Genomic DNA, 20,465 nt, shown 5'->3' on the forward strand with positions numbered 1-20,465 from the left:
GTGTGTCTACTCCAGTTAATAACAGGGTCATCATCAGTGTCCCTCTTTGCTACTGGTCAGCATTAGTGTTCATAACCTGACAGACAAGGAAAACACCCAAAAGAAGCTACCTCCATCGCCACACCCCCCAACCTTTTCATTCATCTCCCCAGGAAGAGCACAGATTTTAGAGGAGGCCCTTATCTCGACACCATCCTATCTCTCTTTAACATGGACCTCTCGTGCCATACCTCGCCGGGTAGTCTTTGAAGGTTGACACGAGTGCATAAACAACCTTGTGCTGCGTTGGGGGAAAAAGGCGGGAAAAAAAGCATGCGGGTTAAGTGCGTGGCGAGTGCCCATTTCAATCTGCTCCGTGAATGACACAGATACGCCCGGGCTTCTCTCTCACCTCGCCGCAGGGAGGTAATTACGGTATGAAGCCACCGCCGAGAGGAAGTCAGCTGCCTCCCATTGAACAGAGACGAAGAAAAAGAAGAAGAAGAAGAAGAAGAAGAAGAAAGAGGAGGAGGGGGGGGGGGGGGTAAATGTCATCATCGTATACACCTCCCTTTTCTCTCTCTCTGCTCCTTTTCTTCGCTCGCCCGGCAGCAGCCCTCTTCAGGCTGACAGTCGCCGCCTCTTTAAAATGAGCCTAACAAGGTGCTAGGCGTTAGCTTTAATTGCTAGCGCTGACTGACGGGCGGGCGCGAGCGAGAACGGGCCCAGGTCTGAATGGCTGCTCCTCCACACATGTTCACAAGTATCTAATTATCCCTCCAGCAGAAGGAGAGAGAGAGAGAGAGAGAGAGAGAGAGAGAGAGAGAGAGAGAGAGAGAGAGAGAGAGAGAGAGAGAGAGAGAGAGAGAGAGAGAGGAAGAAAGTGAGAGGGAGAGAGGGGGAGAAAGAGAAGGTGTGTAGGAGAGCGGGTGACATCCAGCATGTCTGTTTAGGTAGAGAAGCAGCCACAAAATAAAACTGCCCCCCCCCCCCCCCCCCCCCAAAACCCAAGCAGCACAGCACATCCCTGTAACCATCACACTCCTGCTCCTGCTTCTGCCAACACAAAGCTGTGGAGCTGTTTGTGGGGCATGTGCAACTCGGGGATGTCAGAGCGAACAAACACACAAACAAGGGCGAGATTTTACAATTCTTTTCTGCGCGCAGACTTTTGTTCGTTCAGCCGCCTGGTGGGAGCTCCTTTTAAAATGACGGGGGGTGGTGGTGGTGGAGGTGGTGGTGGGGTAAAAAGACGGCAGAGCGTCTCATAAGTTAGACCTGGAATTCTGCACATCTCTGAGATGAAAGGGAGGTGCAACGTGTGGGCTCTGACAGGGAGAGTCAACTCTGTCCACTGTCTCGGAGTGCCACCTGGTGGATGAAGATGGTAAACACTCTGCGTGTGGATCAATGCTGCCGAAATGGCATGGGCACAGTTCAGAGGTGGAAAAACCTGGAGTTAGATCGTAAAAGTCCTACCATAGACTGGTTCTATCTGCCCACTGTGCAGATGACTTCACTAATTAACTCCTCTACTTGGCAGAAGAGTTGTGCTAATTAGAGAAATGATGGAAGAAATACAGGGTAGGACTTCTACTTTCTGAAACCTGGTTTCTCCATCTGTATTTGAGCATAGCCTCTGACTCTATCTGCGTGTGTGTGTGTGTGTGTGTGTGTGTGTGTGTGTGTGTGTGTGTGTGTGTGTGTGTGTGTGTGTGTGTGTGTGTGTGTGTGTGTGTGCGTGTGTGTGTGTGTGTGTGTGTGTGTGTGCGTGCACATATATCTGTGTGGGAGTGCTCCCATGTGCATCCCTAAAGGGAAGTGTGTCTGAGTGTATCTGGGGAGATGCCTCTTCCCTCTGCTCTGCATCTCTTGTGCCATCCTCCTGATAAGCTCGGTACCCAGGGGAGCTCTGCTGATCCAGCTAAAACTAGTGAGAAGTGAGAACAAGGGAGTCTCCCTGCGCAGTATCACACAGCTCAAACATGTGCATCGACTGATCTTTTCCTATTTCCTATGCACCACCGTTTCCTATTTCCTATGCACCACTGTTCACACCATAAATTAACTGGGGAATACACTAAACCATATCTAAGCATTAGGAGAAAGCATTGTATCAATGACCTGTCACTCATCTTTTCTCTTCTACAAAACAAAATCAATTCAGTAAAATAGCTAGAAGACAAATGACATGACTGTAATTTTCAACATGGTTTGATTGATTGATTGATGTCTGTCAGATCAGATGAAGAAAGGGAAACTATCTGAGGGAACGGTGTCGAGTGGAAGAGTTTTTAATCAGCCAGTGGCTGAGCCTAGGCATTGTGTATTGGGCCGGCTGGGAGGTAGGGGGCAGGCAGTGGTTCTTACCCCTGCAGAGTGCACCATACACTTGGGGGCGCCAGTGGTCCCCGAGGAGTACATGATAAACAGGGGGTGAGAGAAGGGCAGCTGCTCAAACTCCAGCTGGGGCGGATGGTCTCCCTCCATCCCTGTAGCAAGGAAATCCTCCAGGTACACACTGGAGAGGTAGGGGGAAGAGAGAGAGAGAGGGAGAGAGAGAGAGAGGGAGGAAGGAAGGAGGGGGGTCAGAAGTCAGATACAGAGTCCACAATACACCTCACCTACACCATACAAACTCTATCCACAGACACACACACACACACACACACACACACACACACACACACAGAGACACACACACAGAGACACACAGGCAAATGTGCACAGAGTGTATACACGGCTCACCCGTTTGGGACTCTGGACAAATCAATTTCTTGTCTAGAGCAGACATAAGGAATAATGACAACCTTCTCCAAATCTGGGAGTCCTGAAACACACACGTACACACATATTTCAGAATCAAATCTGTACTATCTAGACAGCTCAATACAGTGCCCAATCAGTGTGATTATAAAAGTCAACTGTAGCCTTGTAGCTGTGGTGAGGATTGGCCTATACGGTCTCTGCACCAAGCTCTGTGCTGTACCTTTGACCACACTGATGAGTTTGTTCATGTGGTCGTGCACTTTGCAGTTGTATCTGACAGCCGGTACTGAGAAGATGAGTTTGGGCTGGATTTGAGAGAAGCGGTCCAACACACCCTGCAATGCCACAGAGATGGAAACATAGTTAGAAGCAGACATGACCTAAACACATATGCCACACTAACTCATCAAACACGCACACTCTCTCACACACACACACACTAAAGTTACTCCATCCTCAGTAGCACATAAATATAAAGACAAAGTTGTTGCTAATTCAAATCAAACCTGCAAACAACACAGTAAGACCTCCCCCTAGAGGAGATTTTTTGTATGGTGCAGTTGTCTGATATGTCCACAGGGTGGCAGTATAAGCTGTGCACAGCACGGGGCCTAGATAGCCACTCATGCGGTAACAGGTAACAATGCAGACTGTCCTATTTACAGAGCAGCTACACTGCCTCAGGGTCTTTCTATATAGACTAGAGCCCGTCTTGCACGCGTTCGCATGTGTATATGTGTGTGTGTGTATGTGTGTGTGAATGTGTGTGTGTGTGTGTGTGTGCGCGTGTATGTGCGTGGACAGTGTCTGAATGGACAAGCGCATGGACATGAACACCATTCGTTCTCATGCAGAAAACTGGGCCTACGACAAGTTGTTAATTTACTACATATATACCCATAAGATTAAAGGGTGACTGTGTGTGTATGTGTGTATTAAGCGTGTATAGATTTGTAAGCTCGGTATGCACACCTACATTTAGAGCATATGCACACACAGACCAGTACTTATGTCTATATATACAGCCGTCCAACGCATCTTAATTAAGACAATACACCAATTACCAGGGGTGCACACAAACTAATGTGAATGTCTATATACACCATGACCCCATACTTCTTACTGGCCCCTCACCTCCCTCAACCCTCTGACCCCCGGGGTCTTACATTCACTCCAAAGTCTACGGATGTGGAGCTCCAGATGGCTCCTATACTGGCGGCAGCAAGCATGGCCTCTATTGCATGGACTCCATTGGGCAGGTATCCTGGAGGAGAGAGAGAAAAGGTAGATGGGGGAGAGAGAGAGAGAGAGAGAGAGAGAGAGAGAGAGAGAGAGGGCGCAAGAAAGAGAGGAAGTGAAGTTTAACCAACGGAAAGATTACACTTTGACTATCAGATATAGCTCTCAGAGGGAGTGGTAAGTGACAAGAGCAGCAGGAACTCATCGCAGAGCATTCGCAAGCCCACGCACAACAACAACTCTTATGCCCTTATGAGTTTGACAAAATTCATGTTACAATATTTGTGTGAGTATGTGTAACAGGTAAGTACAGAGCTCTTAACATCAATAAAGCGCAGAAATTAGGCTTCAAAGCAGGAAAGTGTATGAAATCTCAAACCAATGTCTGGTTATACAAATAAGGTATTACTCACAAGAAGACAGAGACAATAGCAGTACATATGTCTTTGGGTAAAAACATGTAGGAGCAGTTATCTGTACTATGAGGTAGCCTAGTCCAAGACTAAAATGAACATCTACACTAAAATTGTTTTTAGTCTAGAACTAGGCTTAGTCCTTGCACAGGAAATTGGCTACAAAAGTATGTGTATTTGTACTCCCTGTATGTCTGTATAGTATGCAGTGCACTCACTGTATGTCTGTATAGTATGCAGTGCACTCACTGTATGTACTCTGTATGGTGTCAGACTAGTGTGTATGTGCACCCTGACTTCCTAAGACAGGGCAGCTAAGGCTAGGCCGCACCGTGACCCAGTGACCTGGTAATCTCCTAACAGGTTCAGAGACAAACGCAGGAGGACAAACCCGTTATGTGCTCCACCGACTCAATCCATACAGGAACTCAACAACAACTCCCCAGCATGTATCTCATCGATATGACGCTAGGAGAGTCACGACCACAACAATCAGTATTCCAACGAGAGGTGCTATGTTCTTCAACTGTAGGTTGAAGGACTTTATTTAGCTGTACAACTAAATTAATCACATTAAGGATAAAAACTATTACCCTAGTAAATAGTATGATATTGCCCTAAGCATGACTATTGCCCTCTAGTATAGTATGATATTGCCCTAAACATGACTATTGCCCTCTAGTAAATAGTACGATATTGCCCTAAGCATGACTATTGCCCTCTAGTATAGTATGATATTGCTCTAAGCATGACTATTGCCCTCTAGTTCTCCGGTATCCTCTATGTGTAAGGGAGGATACTAGGTATAAAGAGCACTTGATAACAACTATCCAATATAATGTTATGCACTTGTTGATGTTAATATTATCTTGTTATCTGTTTTTAAAAGTAATTCTACAGAAGATACGGTGTCGTGACATGGCTGCTATCCTCCAGCTCCGAGCTGTTTTGTCTATTCTCTACAGTATGGTCTTCGGCCTTTTATTACATAAAAACACACCGCAGCCGACTCAAGTCCTTTTCTCACAACATCCTTGAAACCAACAGACTATTTTGAGACAACGACATGGTGGGTAACAAGGTGACATATTAAAATGACTCATCTGTCATCGGTCACCTTCTCATAACCATTCTGTTCTGTTCTACAGGGTGGACAGAAACCACAGCACTGACAGAAGTGTAATGGCCCGCTTCCATTAGGCGGCTGGACTACACTCATAAAGCTGGACGCTCTTAATCTTTAAAGTGGCTATATATTCTCCGCCGCCCCTTGGGGACAGATCACACTTAATCAAGCAGCAGAGCAAGGCCACACGGCAACGGCTCCCATTTCCAATAGCTCCCCAGCCCACTCTCTTTTGCGCTCTCGTCATCAATTCCACACACACACACACACACACACACACACACACACACACGAAAGAGAGAGAGAGAGGAGGGGGCTTGGTGGAGGAAGAGAGCGAGAGAGGAGGGAACTTATGGATGGCCAATTTATGGATCCCTGTGACAAAACGTAAATCCGGACTGATGTGTTGTCCTGCTGGCACCGTGACGTCTCAAATTGACACATAGCCGGCATGGCTCTGTTTGCTTTATAACAACATCCTCAATCTCTGGGAAACGAGGCGTTTTAACAGGCAAGCACTGGAGCTCATAACATCAATATACCTCAGGAAAGTCCGTGTCATGAGCTCTCTCTCTGCCTGGTAACACGTGCTGATTGAAGTCTGATGACCTCCACCTGTTCCTGCTCTGCTCTGCCTCACCCTCGTTACCTACCAGCTGCACTGCATTCACCACTCATCATGCCCTCTATATAAAGCCTTGCTTTTCAGTCCACACTTGTCAGATCGTCTGCAACCAGCACCAGTTACCTGCCTGTTTATTGAAAACGCCTCTGACTCTTTGCCTGTGATCCCGGACCCGCTCGACTACTTCTGTGTTCTCCAGCCCCGGTAATCTTGACCTGCCTTCCGTCCCTCTTCTACGAATACCGCCTAGTCCTTGACTGTACTGCTGCTTCGGTTCAATTGCTGTTGTGTGTGTGTTTCCCCCAGGACTTCCCGGATCATCCAGCTCCTGCCTTCGCTGTTCGGCTACTGGGGGAACACACACACGCAGACTCTTGGAACTCCTGTACCCCCCCCGGAACCCCTGAAACCCCCAACCCTTAAATAAACTTTTGAACGTGACGCAATTGTGGTCCTCGTCCTGTTTGGTGTCTGACAGTACGATCTGACCAAACATGGACCCAGCGCACGGTCGAACCAGCATGGAAACCGACGAACCAGAACCACCCACCGCCATGCAACGCCTGGAAGAGACAGAGAGAGAGGTAAACCGCAACACTGCTGACATTGCCTCCCTACTTCAAGCCGGCTTGAGCCAGCGTCAGCAGTTCCAGCAGCAACAGCAACAACTTGCAATGATCATTCAACTTCTCACCAACCTTTCTCCTCTGCCTGCTCCCACCGGCCCAGCCCCAGCCAGCCTGCTCACCGGCCCAGCACCCGAGTCTCCTGCCCAGTCCACTGCTACCGTGGCTGCCGGAGCCCCAGAACCCAGGATCGGCAATCCAGAGCGGTTCAGCGGCGACCCAACCCAGGTACGGGCGTTCCTGACGAGCTGCCGTGTCCAGTTTACCCTGCAACCCAGGACTTTTGCCACTGAAGGGGCGAGGGTCGGTTACGTGATCACTCACCTGACGGGCCGAGCTCGACTCTGGGGAACGGCGGAGTTCGAGCGCCAGACCCCAGCATGTGCAACCTTCAACCTATTCGCAGAGGAGATGCTCAAGGTATTCGATTTGGAATCCACAATAGCCGAGGCATCTCGGATCCTGATGAGTATTCGCCAAGGCAGAAGGACTGTTGCGGATTACTCCATCGACTTTCGAACCGTGGCAAGTCGAAGCTCCTGGAACATGGAAGCATTGGTGGATGCTTTCCTCCACAGCCTGGCGGACTACATAAAGGACGAGCTGGTTTCCCATGATCAACCCCCCACTCTTGATGAAGCCATTGCTCTGGCTGTCCGCATCGACCGCAGGATCCAGGCCCGCCGTCATGAGAGAGGGCGCCAGAGTCCATCCACCAGCACACGGAGTGTCCCAACTGCCCTTCTGTCCGCACCTGCCACACCATCTAGCCAGCCGGACCAGTCTGAACCGATGGAGATCGGCCGCACCTCCCTAACCCCTGCAGAGCGCCAGCGACGCATCACCTCCAACTTGTGCCTGTACTGTGGTGGTGATGGTCATCGAGTCGCCACCTGTCCAGCAAAAGCCGGAGCTCACCAGATGTAGGAGGAATCCGGATGAGCTCAATGAACATTCAGCCCTCCATCAGCCGTAAACCCCTCATCCAAGTCTGTCTTCACCTGTCTGATTCCACCCACACCCTGGCAGCCCTGGTGGACTCTGGCGCAGAAGCAAACATTATTGACACAGGACTTGCTCGTCAGCTGGGCTTGGAAAGCCATCGCTTGTCCACTCCTGTTCCAGCCCGGGCCCTGGACGGTCACGCAATTGGCACAGTTACCAGCATCACAGCCCCCATCTCAATGATGGTGTCAGGAAACCACCGAGAGACCATCCGCTTCCACCTGCTCAGCTCTCCAGGCCAACCCCTAATCCTGGGCTACCCTTGGCTCCGTCTCCACAATCCTCACCTCGATTGGGCCTCCGGAACTGTGAAAGAGTGGGGAAATGCCTGCCACCTGACCTGTTTGCGTGCTGCCTCGCTGCCCCCCGGCTCAGTACCCCCCAGCATTGCCCACGACATTTCTAATGTCCCTGAATGTTACCATGGCCTCCGAGAGGTGTTCAACAAGACCAAAGCCACATCTCTGCCCCCACACCGTCCGTACGACTGTGCCATTGATCTCCTCCCTGGGACTGCTCCACCCAAAGGTCACCTCTACTCACTATCCCCTCCTGAAAGAAAAACTATGGAGGATTACATCAGGGACTCCCTGGCAGCTGGACTCATCCGCCCGTCTTCCTCTCCTGCTGGTGCCGGGTTCTTCTTTGTGGGAAAGAAAGATGGTTCTCTTCGCCCCTGCATTGATTATCGAGGTCTGAATGATGTCACAGTGAAGAACCGGTACCCTCTGCCTTTACTCACCTCTGCTTTTGAATTGCTCCAGGGATCCACTATTTTCACCAAACTGGACCTTAGAAATGCTTACCACCTAGTGCGAGTAAGGGAGGGTGACGAGTGGAAGACAGCATTCAACACCCACACCGGCCATTATGAGTACCTGGTAATGCCATTTGGCCTCACCAACGCCCCAGCGGTATTCCAGGCGCTGGTGAATGATGTGCTGCGGGACATGCTGAATAAATTCGTCTTCGTGTACCTGGACGACATCTTAATTTTCTCCAGAACTCTGTCCGAACACACCCGTCATGTCCAGCTGGTTCTTCGACGGCTCCTGGAGAACTCTCTCTATGTCAAGGCGGAGAAATGCGAGTTCCATGCTCAGACTGTGTCATTCCTGGGATACATCGTCGCTGAAGGCAATATCCAGATGGACCCCGCAAAGGTCTCGGCAGTTACCTCCTGGCCAGTTCCGGGGAATAGGAAGAAGCTGCAGCAATTCCTCGGTTTTGCCAATTTCTACCGGAAATTCATCCGGAACTACAGCTCCGTCGCCGCTCCCCTCACAGCTCTGACCAGCATCAAACACCCCTTTTCCTGGACCCCAGAGGCCAACACAGCCTTTCATACCCTCAAGGCCCGGTTCACCACTGCCCCCATCCTCCAGATGCCGGATTCAGACCGGCAGTTCGTTGTCGAGGTGGATGCCTCAGACGTGGGAGTCGGGGCCATACTCTCTCAACGGGCAGAGGAGGACAACAAGTTGCACCCCTGTGCATTTTTCTCTCGCCGGCTTTCACCTGCAGAGCGCAATTATGATGTTGGAAACCGTGAGCTGTTGGCTGTCAAGCTTGCCCTGGAGGAGTGGCGTCACTGGCTGGAGGGGTCCACAGTTCCGTTCCTGGTCTGGACCGATCACAAAAACCTCGAATACATCCGCAATGCCAAACGTCTTAACCCCAGACAGTCCCGCTGGGCCTTGTTTTTCACCAGATTCAACTTCACCCTGTCATACCGCCCAGGTTCTCGGAACACCAAGCCGGACGCTCTCTCCCGTCAGTTTCATAAGGATGACGCCCCTTCCCAGGAACCTGCATCAATTCTGCCCGATCCCTGCGTCGTAGCTGCCCTGACCTGGGATATCGAGGAGGAAATTCAAGAGGCCCTCCGTGACCATCCCAGTCCCAGTGCATGCCCAGACGGTCGTCTCTTCGTCCCAGATAATTTGAGGTCCCGGGTCATACAGTGGGGACACAACTCCCGCCTTGCCTGCCACCCGGGCTCCGCCCGCACCTGCCATCTCCTTGCCCAGCGCTTTTGGTGGTCGTCTTTGAGAAGGGATGTCCGAGAATTCGTCCGTGCCTGCCCCACCTGCAATCAGAACAAGTCCTCCACTCGGCCCCCTGCTGGTTTACTCCAGCCCTTGCCTGTGCCCACACGACCCTGGTCCCACGTCTCCTTGGACTTTGTAACTGGCCTCCCACCATCAGGTGGGATGACTGTCATTCTCACTGTGGTTGACCGGTTTAGCAAGATGGCACACTTCATTCCCCTCCCTAAACTGCCATCTGCCAGAGAGACTGCCCAGGCTGTTCTTGATCATGTCTTCCGTCTACACGGGCTGCCCAGGGATGTTGTCTCTGACCGAGGCCCGCAATTTACCTCTACATTCTGGAAGGAGTTCTGCCGTCTTCTAGGGGCCACAGTGAGTCTCACCTCTGGTTTCCACCCCCAGTCCAATGGTCAATCCGAGCGGGCAAACCAGGAGCTGGAGAAGGCGCTGCGGTGCATGGTTTCTCGCAAACCCCAGGCTTGGGCACAACAACTGATGTGGATAGAGTATGCTCACAACTCCCTCACCTGCTCTGCCACTGGTATGTCACCTTTCCAGTGTGTGTATGGCTACCAGCCCCCCCTGTTCCCCAGCCAGGAAGGAGATGTGTCCTGCCCGTCTGCCCTCGCCTATGCCCGCCGTTGCCGTCGTACCTGGTCACAAGCTCGTGCCACGCTACTCAAGTCAGCTGTCAGCTATGCCACTGGGGCTAACCGCCGAAGATCGCCGGCACCCGCCTACCGTGTTGGCCAGAAGGTGTGGCTGTCAGCCAAGGATCTCCCACTGCGGGTGGAATCGCGTAAACTGGCACCTCGATTCCTCGGCCCGTTCCCTATCCAGAGGGTCATCAGCCCAACCGCAGTCCGGCTCCAGTTGCCAACCTCCATGAGGGTGCACCCTACTTTCCATGTTTCGAAAGTCAAGCCGACGCATGAAAGCCCGCTGGTCCCCGTGCCGCTTCCTCCTCCTCCTCCTCGCCTCGTTGACGGTGGGCTGGTGTACACCGTTCGACGCCTGCTTCGGTCCAGACGGCGAGGTAGGGGCCTCCAGTATCTCGTCGACTGGGAGGGCTATGGACCTGAGGAGAGAACCTGGGTGCCAGCCAGTCGGATTGTGGACCGGACACTCATCGCCGACTTCCACCGTCTGCATCCTGATCAACCTGCAATCCGTAGGGGCCGCCCCAGAGGGGTCCCTAACCGTCCTGCCCGCCCGGCTTCCTGTCATGTGCCTGACCCTGACCCTGTCTCGGTACCTGTCCCGTCTTCTGTCCACGACCCTCCAGCTCCCTCCGAGGATGAGGATGTTCACTCGGACCGCTCGGAGGAATTCTAGCCCTCCACCGGCTCCCCTCCGCCCTCCCGACGTGGTGTCACTCTTGGGGACTTCTGGGGCCGTCCCTTAGGGGGGGGGTTCTGTCATGAGCTCTCTCTCTGCCTGGTAACACGTGCTGATTGAAGTCTGATGACCTCCACCTGTTCCTGCTCTGCTCTGCCTCACCCTCGTTACCTACCAGCTGCACTGCATTCACCACTCATCATGCCCTCTATATAAAGCCTTGCTTTTCAGTCCACACTTGTCAGATCGTCTGCAACCAGCACCAGTTACCTGCCTGTTTATTGAAAACGCCTCTGACTCTTTGCCTGTGATCCCGGACCCGCTCGACTACTTCTGTGTTCTCCAGCCCCGGTAATCTTGACCTGCCTTCCGTCCCTCTTCTACGAATACCGCCTAGTCCTTGACTGTACTGCTGCTTCGGTTCAATTGCTGTTGTGTGTGTGTTTCCCCCAGGACTTCCCGGATCATCCAGCTCCTGCCTTCGCTGTTCGGCTACTGGGGGAACACACACACGCAGACTCTTGGAACTCCTGTACCCCCCCCGGAACCCCTGAAACCCCCAACCCTTAAATAAACTTTTGAACGTGACGCAATTGTGGTCCTCGTCCTGTTTGGTGTCTGACAAGTCCGTATAAAATCAGTTTCAATTTCTGGTTATATAAATAGAGTATTGCTCACAAGGGGACAGAGAGAAATGAAGAGCAGGGAGAGTAGAGTCAACGAGTAATGTGAAAAAGAATGAATGAATTAAAGAAGACATAAAGACAGACTGATGTGAATCATTTGCATAAGAAGGATTTTGTACGCTCCCTTCATATCACGCTAAAGGGGCCATTCTGAAGGGGCGAGTGGCCAATAAAAATCCTCATCTCCATTAGGAGTGAGTGCGTGAGTCAGTAAGTCTCCCAGCCCCACCCAATGACATCACTAAGGGAGCTGCTCAATCCAGACAATCAAGTTAGACACGCGCACACACACACAGACACACACACACACAGACACACACACACACAGACACACACACACACAGAGACACACACACACACACAGACACACACACACAGACACACACACACACAGACACACACAGTCTAGAGCTGTGTCACAATTCTGTGATTGACCCTTGCTGTCCATGGTGATGCTACCTCATGTGTTTGCTTATGGATTTGGGTGGAATAGAGAAGGCCTTGACAGCCACGTTTTCCTGACTGGTCATTGCTCCTCTTTGTACGGTAAAATCTGTGGGATTCCCTTTGCATTGTAGGCTTTATTTGTGTACATGTGGGATAAATGTTATATGTCTCTCATTGAATGTTTAGTATACCTTACATACATGTAGTGAAATCTAATTGTCATCTCCTTACTCTGACCCTTGTGTTTTTCTGAAACTCCAATGTTGGAATGTTTAGTTAAATTAACCCCTGTGTCACCGAACTGTGGGTAACCCTCAGGATGGGGGGTCGTAAACATTTCTTATCTCTGTTAAAATACCAGATGGTTAAGTGATCACTGGAGGGTGACAACTTGTGATTTTCCATGGGTGTGGGGTAAGGGTATAAGAGTTGGCTTCACCCACAGATGTGTGGGCTTGTTACTTTGACATTTCATGTGGGTAACATTCTCCCGGCGTCGTGAATAAAGCTGCAGTCTCACACCAGTTGTCTTGGATTAATTTTGACCACATACATTTCAAAATGTAAAAAGGAAAAAGGCCTATTCCATGTGGTTAGTTATACAAACTATACACTGAAAAAACAGATTCATTCTAATATGTATTGTTATGGGGATATGAAATGACCCTTCTATCGAGATATGAGAATTTGGTCATATTGCACAGCCTCAGCACCTCATGCTCACTCAGAGGCACATACACACACCCATTTAGAGACAGACATCAACAAACAAAAACCTGTTACTGTGACAGTGAGCATAAAACACTGATTCTGGATGTATAATCTGAATATAATCACAACACAATCTGAATATAATCACAACACAAGTACAGTTACAAATGCAAGAAAAGTAAAACAATGTTTGAGCAAGATTGAGTTTCTCAAGGCTAAGTTCTATCTGAGAGGCTAAGGCCATATTAACATATGCCTGAATAGACCAGGCTGTGTTCTATTCCAATAGCCGCATTCAGTGGCTGTGGAGAGCTCACCAACACAGGCCCCCATACATTCACACAGAGACTGCCCACTGTGGGATTCCAGTAGACAGGCCAAAAGGACCAGGGGGCTTGGCCTCGCCTGACCAATCACAGCGTGGACGTGGGCCAGAACAGTGTGCCGACACCAATCAGGGAGCCAAGATGTCATTTGTGTTTTTTAAGGAAACCAGCATTGCTAGACACAATACACGGAATGCGGCTATGATTAGCAAATTGTGTCAAAGCAATTTTTTTTAAAAATAATTTTGCCACGTTTTACAGGCTGACTCACAGCTGTGTTTTGATCAGATAAGCAGCTATGATCAGCATACTATCTCAAAGTAATTCAGATTATTGTTCTACCGACTGACTCAGAACCATGTGTTTGAGAAGAGAGATAACTGCTCTTGCCCTGCCCTGAGGAGCTGCCCTCACAGTCTGAAGACGAGACAGAAATACGAGATCTGTCCCAGCTCTCCCTTGACACCCCAAAGCCCAGACCAGCTCGAGTCAGTCACAGGCAGAGGAGCGGTGCGCCCCTCGACCCCCCGCATCTCTCCGGCAGACAGCTTGTCTCGTGGTAGCTGTCATATCTCCTCTGACCCCTGACCCCAGATGAGAACGCTCGGGAGACTCACCCACGACCCTGTCTCCTGTCCGCACACCCATCTTCCTCATGGCGGCGGCAAACAGCGCCACTTGGCGCCTCAGCTCGCCAAACGTCACCTTGGTGATGTCTTCGCTTGCCTCCGCTAAATAAAGAGGGAGAGAGAAAGAACTGTTCATGTGCACAATGGAAAACTACCCAACATTATTCAGTGGGATAAAACCAAATAAAGATGCTATTAATCAGCAAGTCTTAATTCATCTCCACAAGACAGAAGACAAAAAGGTACATCTACACAAACAGTATATATATATATAGCTGTGTGACCCCAACCCAACATATTCAACCTGGGACTTTTATTAGTCTTGATGTTTCTTTTTCTATTTTGTTTTTGCTCAATGTGCTAGCTTTGTTTACATGAGTGTCTGTATCTTTGCAGTCAAATTCTGTGTGCATGCCACTCCTGAGGTGTGACATACACTCAAACTCAGACTCGACCATCACTGCTGGAAAAAAGAAAAAATAGTATGAGAATCTATCCATTTCCATTTCCCCCATCGCCCTTCAGCCCATCTGAACCTGCGTGTGCGAGTCATTCTCCTCTCCGCACACAGTGCTCCCATCTCTCACATCCCTCCCTTCCTAACGGTGGGAGATAGAGAGAGAGAGAGAGAGAGAGATGGAGAGAGGGAGAGATGAAGAGAGAGAGGGCATCGGATCATCTCCGCCTGCCTTGGCTCCTGCACTGATGCCTTACAGCCTGCCTGATCAATGGCACTCTCGTAATTAAATGGGCCACGAGGAGCTCACTAACCGCATCAGCTGGACGGGGCAGCCCATCCATTAAGATATGAGAAATCACAGGAGGAACGTCATGGACTAAACACCGCGGCAACAAATCAAATTAAGGAGCCAGGGTATTGATTTAATTTAATGTCAGCCCAAACCGGACTGATTCTATCTTTGGGGGAGGAGACATACATGTAGCCTTGTGTTGCTATTTTTAAGAGCAGGACCTTGGCATGCTTAAGGTAAACAGAGGTATTATCCATACAGATAGCCACCTTAATGTCAGCCTACGGATACTTTCCAGAAGACAACGCAATCTAAGAGATAAGAATACAAACAGGTATGAGCCTACCAGCACGTATGAGCCCTGGACCTCAGCTGGAAATTATTCTCATCATAAAATGGTGAACCATCAAAACATGAGGGTGACTGGTTAGGGCACACTATCCACCCTGACAAGTGGCAACAGTAACACAAGCACTGACACAACATATTGATAATAGGCCTGAAGTTATGTCTCAGATATTATGCCACTTAATTTGTATATTGCTTCACCACACCCTATTAGGTCAAATATAAAGTAATCAGACCATAATAAGCAGTGGTTAAAGGACCAAAGGCAGCATTATCAAACTGACATGCTGATTAACCATGGGAGATGATGACCCTCAAGTGAGCTGCTTGATTTCTCTTCGGTAAGGCATTCCATTAGCACATCACATCATCGCAACTGAGATTAAAACTGAAATAAAAAAGCTGAACTCACTGGTAGCATATAGAGCTACTTTGTCCTGGTCCTTGTGTTTGAGGAGGTTTTCAGCGTAATTTAGTCGACTGCCTTTAAACCACTCAGGCACCTCTGATATCTTCTTTGACACATCGATGACCTGGGGGAAAACAGACACACAGGGGGTCAAATTACGAATGATCAGCATGTGATATGAAATGACCAAAATGCAGTCCTGTCTTTAGGGCAACTAAAGCCATCCTTACACCAGAAGACTTTGAAAAGATTTGGGAAAGATTCTTGAAAGATTGCAGTCTTTTGAGTAAAGCTTGAATGGGGGGCATTAGTTAAAAGACTCCAATTTTTCAAGAATCTTTCCCAAATCTTGCCAAAGTCTTCTGGTGTAAGGGTAGCAATAGTTGTTTACTCTGAGCAACAGGACTCTAGCTTTGGGTCAAATTGATGTAAAGAAAATGATGTAAGACTGCATCTGTGCCCGCCTGTATATTAATTAAACGGGAAATTCCTGTGCAGAGTCCATTTCTATACAACTTCCTTCTCAGCTCCTGTTCGTCCAAAGGTGTGGCAAGACAAATATTACATTGCACATGATGTGTGGGGGTAATGTAATCATGCGAGAGCTAAATAAACCTCCCATAAAGCAATCTTGTTTTCAGCCTCAGATTTTACTTCATGTTGCCATCACTGCCCAGAAAAATACTTAACTATTCACACAACCACTCCTTACAACATAAGACTTCAGCAGAGAATAATTGTTCAAGTCTAACATATTCTCTGGAATTCCTGACTATCAGTTCATACCACATAGAACATAGGTAAGGCTACAATGGCACTGCACTAAAATGCATATTCATCATACTAGTTCCCCTTGATTTACTTGTCCCGTCAACACCACACACAAGAGCAGTTTAGGAAGTCGTATAACAATGCCTCAGGTGTGAAGACACATATGTTGTCATCTGGCCACGTAGCAGTTGATCTTTTAGCCATGCAATTTCTAAGGGGAGGAGTAGGCCACATGTTGTGATAGCACTAGAATAACTCAGTTGGACCCCACTGCGGATGCATGCATGACTGAGGAAGGAACAATTCCCTTCTTTTCCCAGGGTTAGTGGAGGGGGGTGAGTGTGGCTATGCATTGTCCAGTCCCCCATAGCTGACTGTAGCCTATATAATGAGGACCCTCATTGTAGCATTGGGTACACAACGTATATGTAATGTAGCATTTCACTTCAGAAACTTAACGAGACTGTACCTCTTCATACTTCCTTGAGCTGACTACCCCACAAAACCTCCACACCTCTGCCCAGAACTCTTGGTAGTTCTGAATGGACCACTGGTAGAGGTCATCATAGTTGGCTGCAAATGAAACAGACATTACAACCATCACAGGAGAACTTTGTGTCGATAGCATTAATTAAATGAAAGGAATATTAACTCTACTTCAAATATAGGCTACTTGGTAATGCAAAGTAAAAAATATGATATTCAGCTAATGTTTTCTGAGTGAGGAAAGTTGAGGTTAGACATAACCCTAAATTTATGAAAGATGGCCATAGCCTTCAGGGCTGCAATCAAACGGTATATGTTAGCCTCCACAGTAGCCTATCAACGAACTCAAATGAAAAAGACAAACTGAATAGCTTTTTTTAAGTGCTTAACAAAAATGTACAACGCGTCTATGAGAGAATGAGCTCCTAAAGCTTCTTACTGCAACAATGCTGCTTGCGATTCACGTCTGCGGATTACATCATAAAAGAGAGACAGGAAAGTTTATGTGAGGATCCTACATAGCCTACACAGAGACTCACTAGTATACTAGACTAGACAAGTCATGTTTATGAATGACTGCTATCCAACACTTGTCAGTGGCACAGTGGTTAGCGGCAGGAGTAACATCAGCAGCTAACACACTTACCCAGATTAAGCCCGAAATCTCGATTCACCTGCGACCTGAACCGATCCATCTGTGTGTTCTTCTTGGAGTCTGGGTACCACATCGCCTTCGACTCCATGATTTCTATGCTCTTCCCGTCGATGTCTTTCGGCATTGCGGACACGTTCACACAAGACCACACCAGATGTCCTTTAAAACGTAAGGTTGTGAGGGGGACAACGCTAGAGCACACGGACGTATTCAACAGGACAGTAACCTAGAGACTCATGCACACTGTCATGTTCCACTTCCTTGCAGCCACGGAGGTAATCTAGACAGTCCCTTAGTCTCCGCCCCCAGGTGACACACGCGGCGTCAATACCCCTCCCTCACTGTGTTCTTTATAGATCAGTGCCCTCCCTCCTGTCCTCCGCTTAGTAAAATAGAACCTTTGAATTAATCATTTGTTTTTAAACTGTTCGTTGATAAATTATAAAATATAATGTTGACTGAATTGTTACATTTACTTTTGTTAGCATAATTGATTCCAATAATTTCTAACACTGTAGGCCTAATAGCTTATAGACTCGCCTATAATGCCTAGACTAGCCTACTGTATGTAACAGATTTGGAAATGGTGTTAGACATGAAAAAGGTATGTTCTGTTTGCAAAAAAGAATATTAGGCCATAATCAATACGTGTTGCTTTCATAATGACAACGCTACAGCACATAGGCCTAGCCTATGATAGGCTCGCATTTCATAGCCTATGCATGTATCTTAAGATGTGCAAATGCGTTCTAGATATTGTGTAGGTTATCACTGAAAGTATCTGAATCAAGTTCTTCAAGGTGACACAAGTTCAGTGTCCTATTTTGTCCTTTTGAATATTCTCCCTCCAGGACATGTCGCAATGATATGGCAACGGCGCACCATCGGTATTACTCTACTTGATTGGCTGCTTAGACTGGTCTCACATCAGCCGAGGAATGAGTCTTCTGACATGCAATACTGACAGACAACAAAATAATCCAATAGGGAAAGGCGCTATCGTTGAGACCGCCCTTTCAACACTACTGATGCGAGCTTTGGCCAATGACAATCGATCAATGAGAGTACGTTTTAGAGGTGTGCCCAATCAGACGGCTTATGTTTTAGCCCCTAGCCTACTAAGCTTTTGTGCACTCCTTTGTGCACTCTTAACAGCTTTAATAAGCCATATCTGATTGACCAACTGTGAGAAACACAGGCCTATGATTTTTCTGCAGTTATTTGGTTTGGAGCAGAATTCAGCTCTGCCCTCTCAACTCTCACCAAGCTGCAGGTCTATGACTGATTCATCGAAGGAAAGAATTAGCTAAATAGAAATAAAAATAAGAATACTTTTTTTTAATGCAACTGAATGTGGGATCTAATGGTTAAGACATCAGAGAAAATCTAAGCATTAGACATCATGTGCACTATTATTTCACATTGATCTGTTGGACCAAAAGCCTCCTCTCCTGATTGCTGAGACCTTGACCAGACAACGAAGAGATTGCCTCTGATGGCCTACACTTGCATCATAATCAGTGATGTTAACAATGTCATCATTTCAGTAGATACTGTACATTTTGTCCTTTTTTAATGCAGGGGAAAGGAGTGTTCTCTCTCTCTCTCTCTCTCTCTCTCTCTCTCTCTCTCTATAGGCCTACATAATTATTTGCTCAATCTTCTCCAATACAACATGGATGGTAGAATAATCTGCCATGAATTAATGCAACAAATCTGTCTTGCATTCATGCAACAAGGATTCAACATGGACAGACTTGATCACAAGGGCTTGTATCCAGGGATTAGAAACGACTCAAGAACGAAAACGGAAACCGGAAACTAACACAATTTTGGATGAACGTAACCGAAAACGGGAACAAAACCAAATGCACTTGTTTTGGAGTGAAAACACTATTTTCACATTTTTATTGGTATGTATTGTTCCAATTAACTTTCTTTGAATATTATTCAAAAGTCCATAGGCTTGGAAAGTCACGTGCCTACACAGTGTTCCCCAGACCCCTTATAGGATGAATTTAGTCAGATTGTATGAATCAGTGTCTCCCCTGTATAATAGGCTAAGCCTATGAGTTGATAAAAAGGATTTTCATATCCAACACTATCTAACGACCTTTTCCAAGTATAGCCTAAATTACTGTAACATTGTGTAAAATAGCAGGCTACCAGAGACACTAGGAAAATATCTAGGCCTAGTGACATGCAGTTGGTAGCACCACGCATAGGTTAGACTTCACAGGGCTTAAAGCAAGGACATTTTCTGTGCCTGAATTTTGAAGATCTAATATTATACAGTATAGGCCTACTTTCAAATCTCGTCCCATGCCTGAATTCAGGCGGTGTTTTTAACAGCCAGTGCTTTGATTTAAGTATCACTGTTGGGCAGAAAAAAACCTAGTATTATGCCACCGGCAATAAATCAATTTGTAAAGACAATGCCATTTGTTATTAACTGTTCTTCTATAACATTCTAATAGGTTACCATTTGGAGGAGTGGCCTTGAAACACTGGAACGGGAACGAAAAAATAAAGTTTTAGCTCAGAACAAACCAAAATGAACATTCTGTTTTCAGTCCCTGCTTGCATCACTGGTTTGGGGTCTGACAGTGAGCATCAGTAGCAGTGTTCATTAGGAAAGACTATGGGGTTGTGTCACCTGGCAAGAGGCCTGGTTATCTGCGGTGGTGGTGTAAGAGAGAGAGCCAGACCATCCGTTGAGCCAGACTCCATTCCAGTCCAGCCTACAAAGTAGAATCCGTGATCAAGAGCCATGATCAAGAGCCAACTCAAACACTGACCACCACAGGGTTATCACCCAAAGGAATCTGGTCAGGGACTTTACATAAAGATACTAGTCATCTGATTACCCCACTGGTTACATCACACAGGTGCTCTTACAGAAATCAGTTATTGCGATTGCCGAATTACACAAGACAATTTCTGTTCCATGTTTAAATAAGTGGAAGGGTGTGTCCGTGTAAATGACAAAACACAAAAATGTAGTGGTGGAAGCATGATGTGGAATGATCAAAGCTCTTCAACCAGAAAAAAACTAAATGAAGACAAAGAAAAGA

The 20,465-nt window shown here is 47.8% G+C and overlaps 1 protein-coding gene across 1 annotated transcript in view; it reads right to left on the reverse strand.

Moving 5' to 3' along the window:
• The window catches only part of aacs (acetoacetyl-CoA synthetase), a 37,475-nt gene extending 19,781 nt beyond the window's left edge, over nt 1–17,694 (reverse strand). The window contains exons 1-8 of the mRNA XM_042101584.1: nt 17,383–17,694; nt 16,720–16,823; nt 15,483–15,603; nt 13,959–14,072; nt 3,915–4,012; nt 2,969–3,083; nt 2,728–2,809; nt 2,350–2,500 (exon numbers count right to left, since the gene is read on the reverse strand). Coding sequence (XP_041957518.1) covers nt 2,350–2,500; nt 2,728–2,809; nt 2,969–3,083; nt 3,915–4,012; nt 13,959–14,072; nt 15,483–15,603; nt 16,720–16,823; nt 17,383–17,515 — 918 coding nt within the window. The 5' untranslated portion in view covers nt 17,516–17,694. The remainder of the gene's footprint in view (nt 1–2,349; nt 2,501–2,727; nt 2,810–2,968; nt 3,084–3,914; nt 4,013–13,958; nt 14,073–15,482; nt 15,604–16,719; nt 16,824–17,382) is intronic.
• Between the last annotated feature and the right edge of the window lie 2,771 nt (nt 17,695–20,465).

Source organism: Alosa sapidissima, chromosome 8 (assembly GCF_018492685.1).
Source record: "Alosa sapidissima isolate fAloSap1 chromosome 8, fAloSap1.pri, whole genome shotgun sequence".
Taxonomy (NCBI): Eukaryota; Metazoa; Chordata; class Actinopteri; order Clupeiformes; family Clupeidae; genus Alosa; species Alosa sapidissima.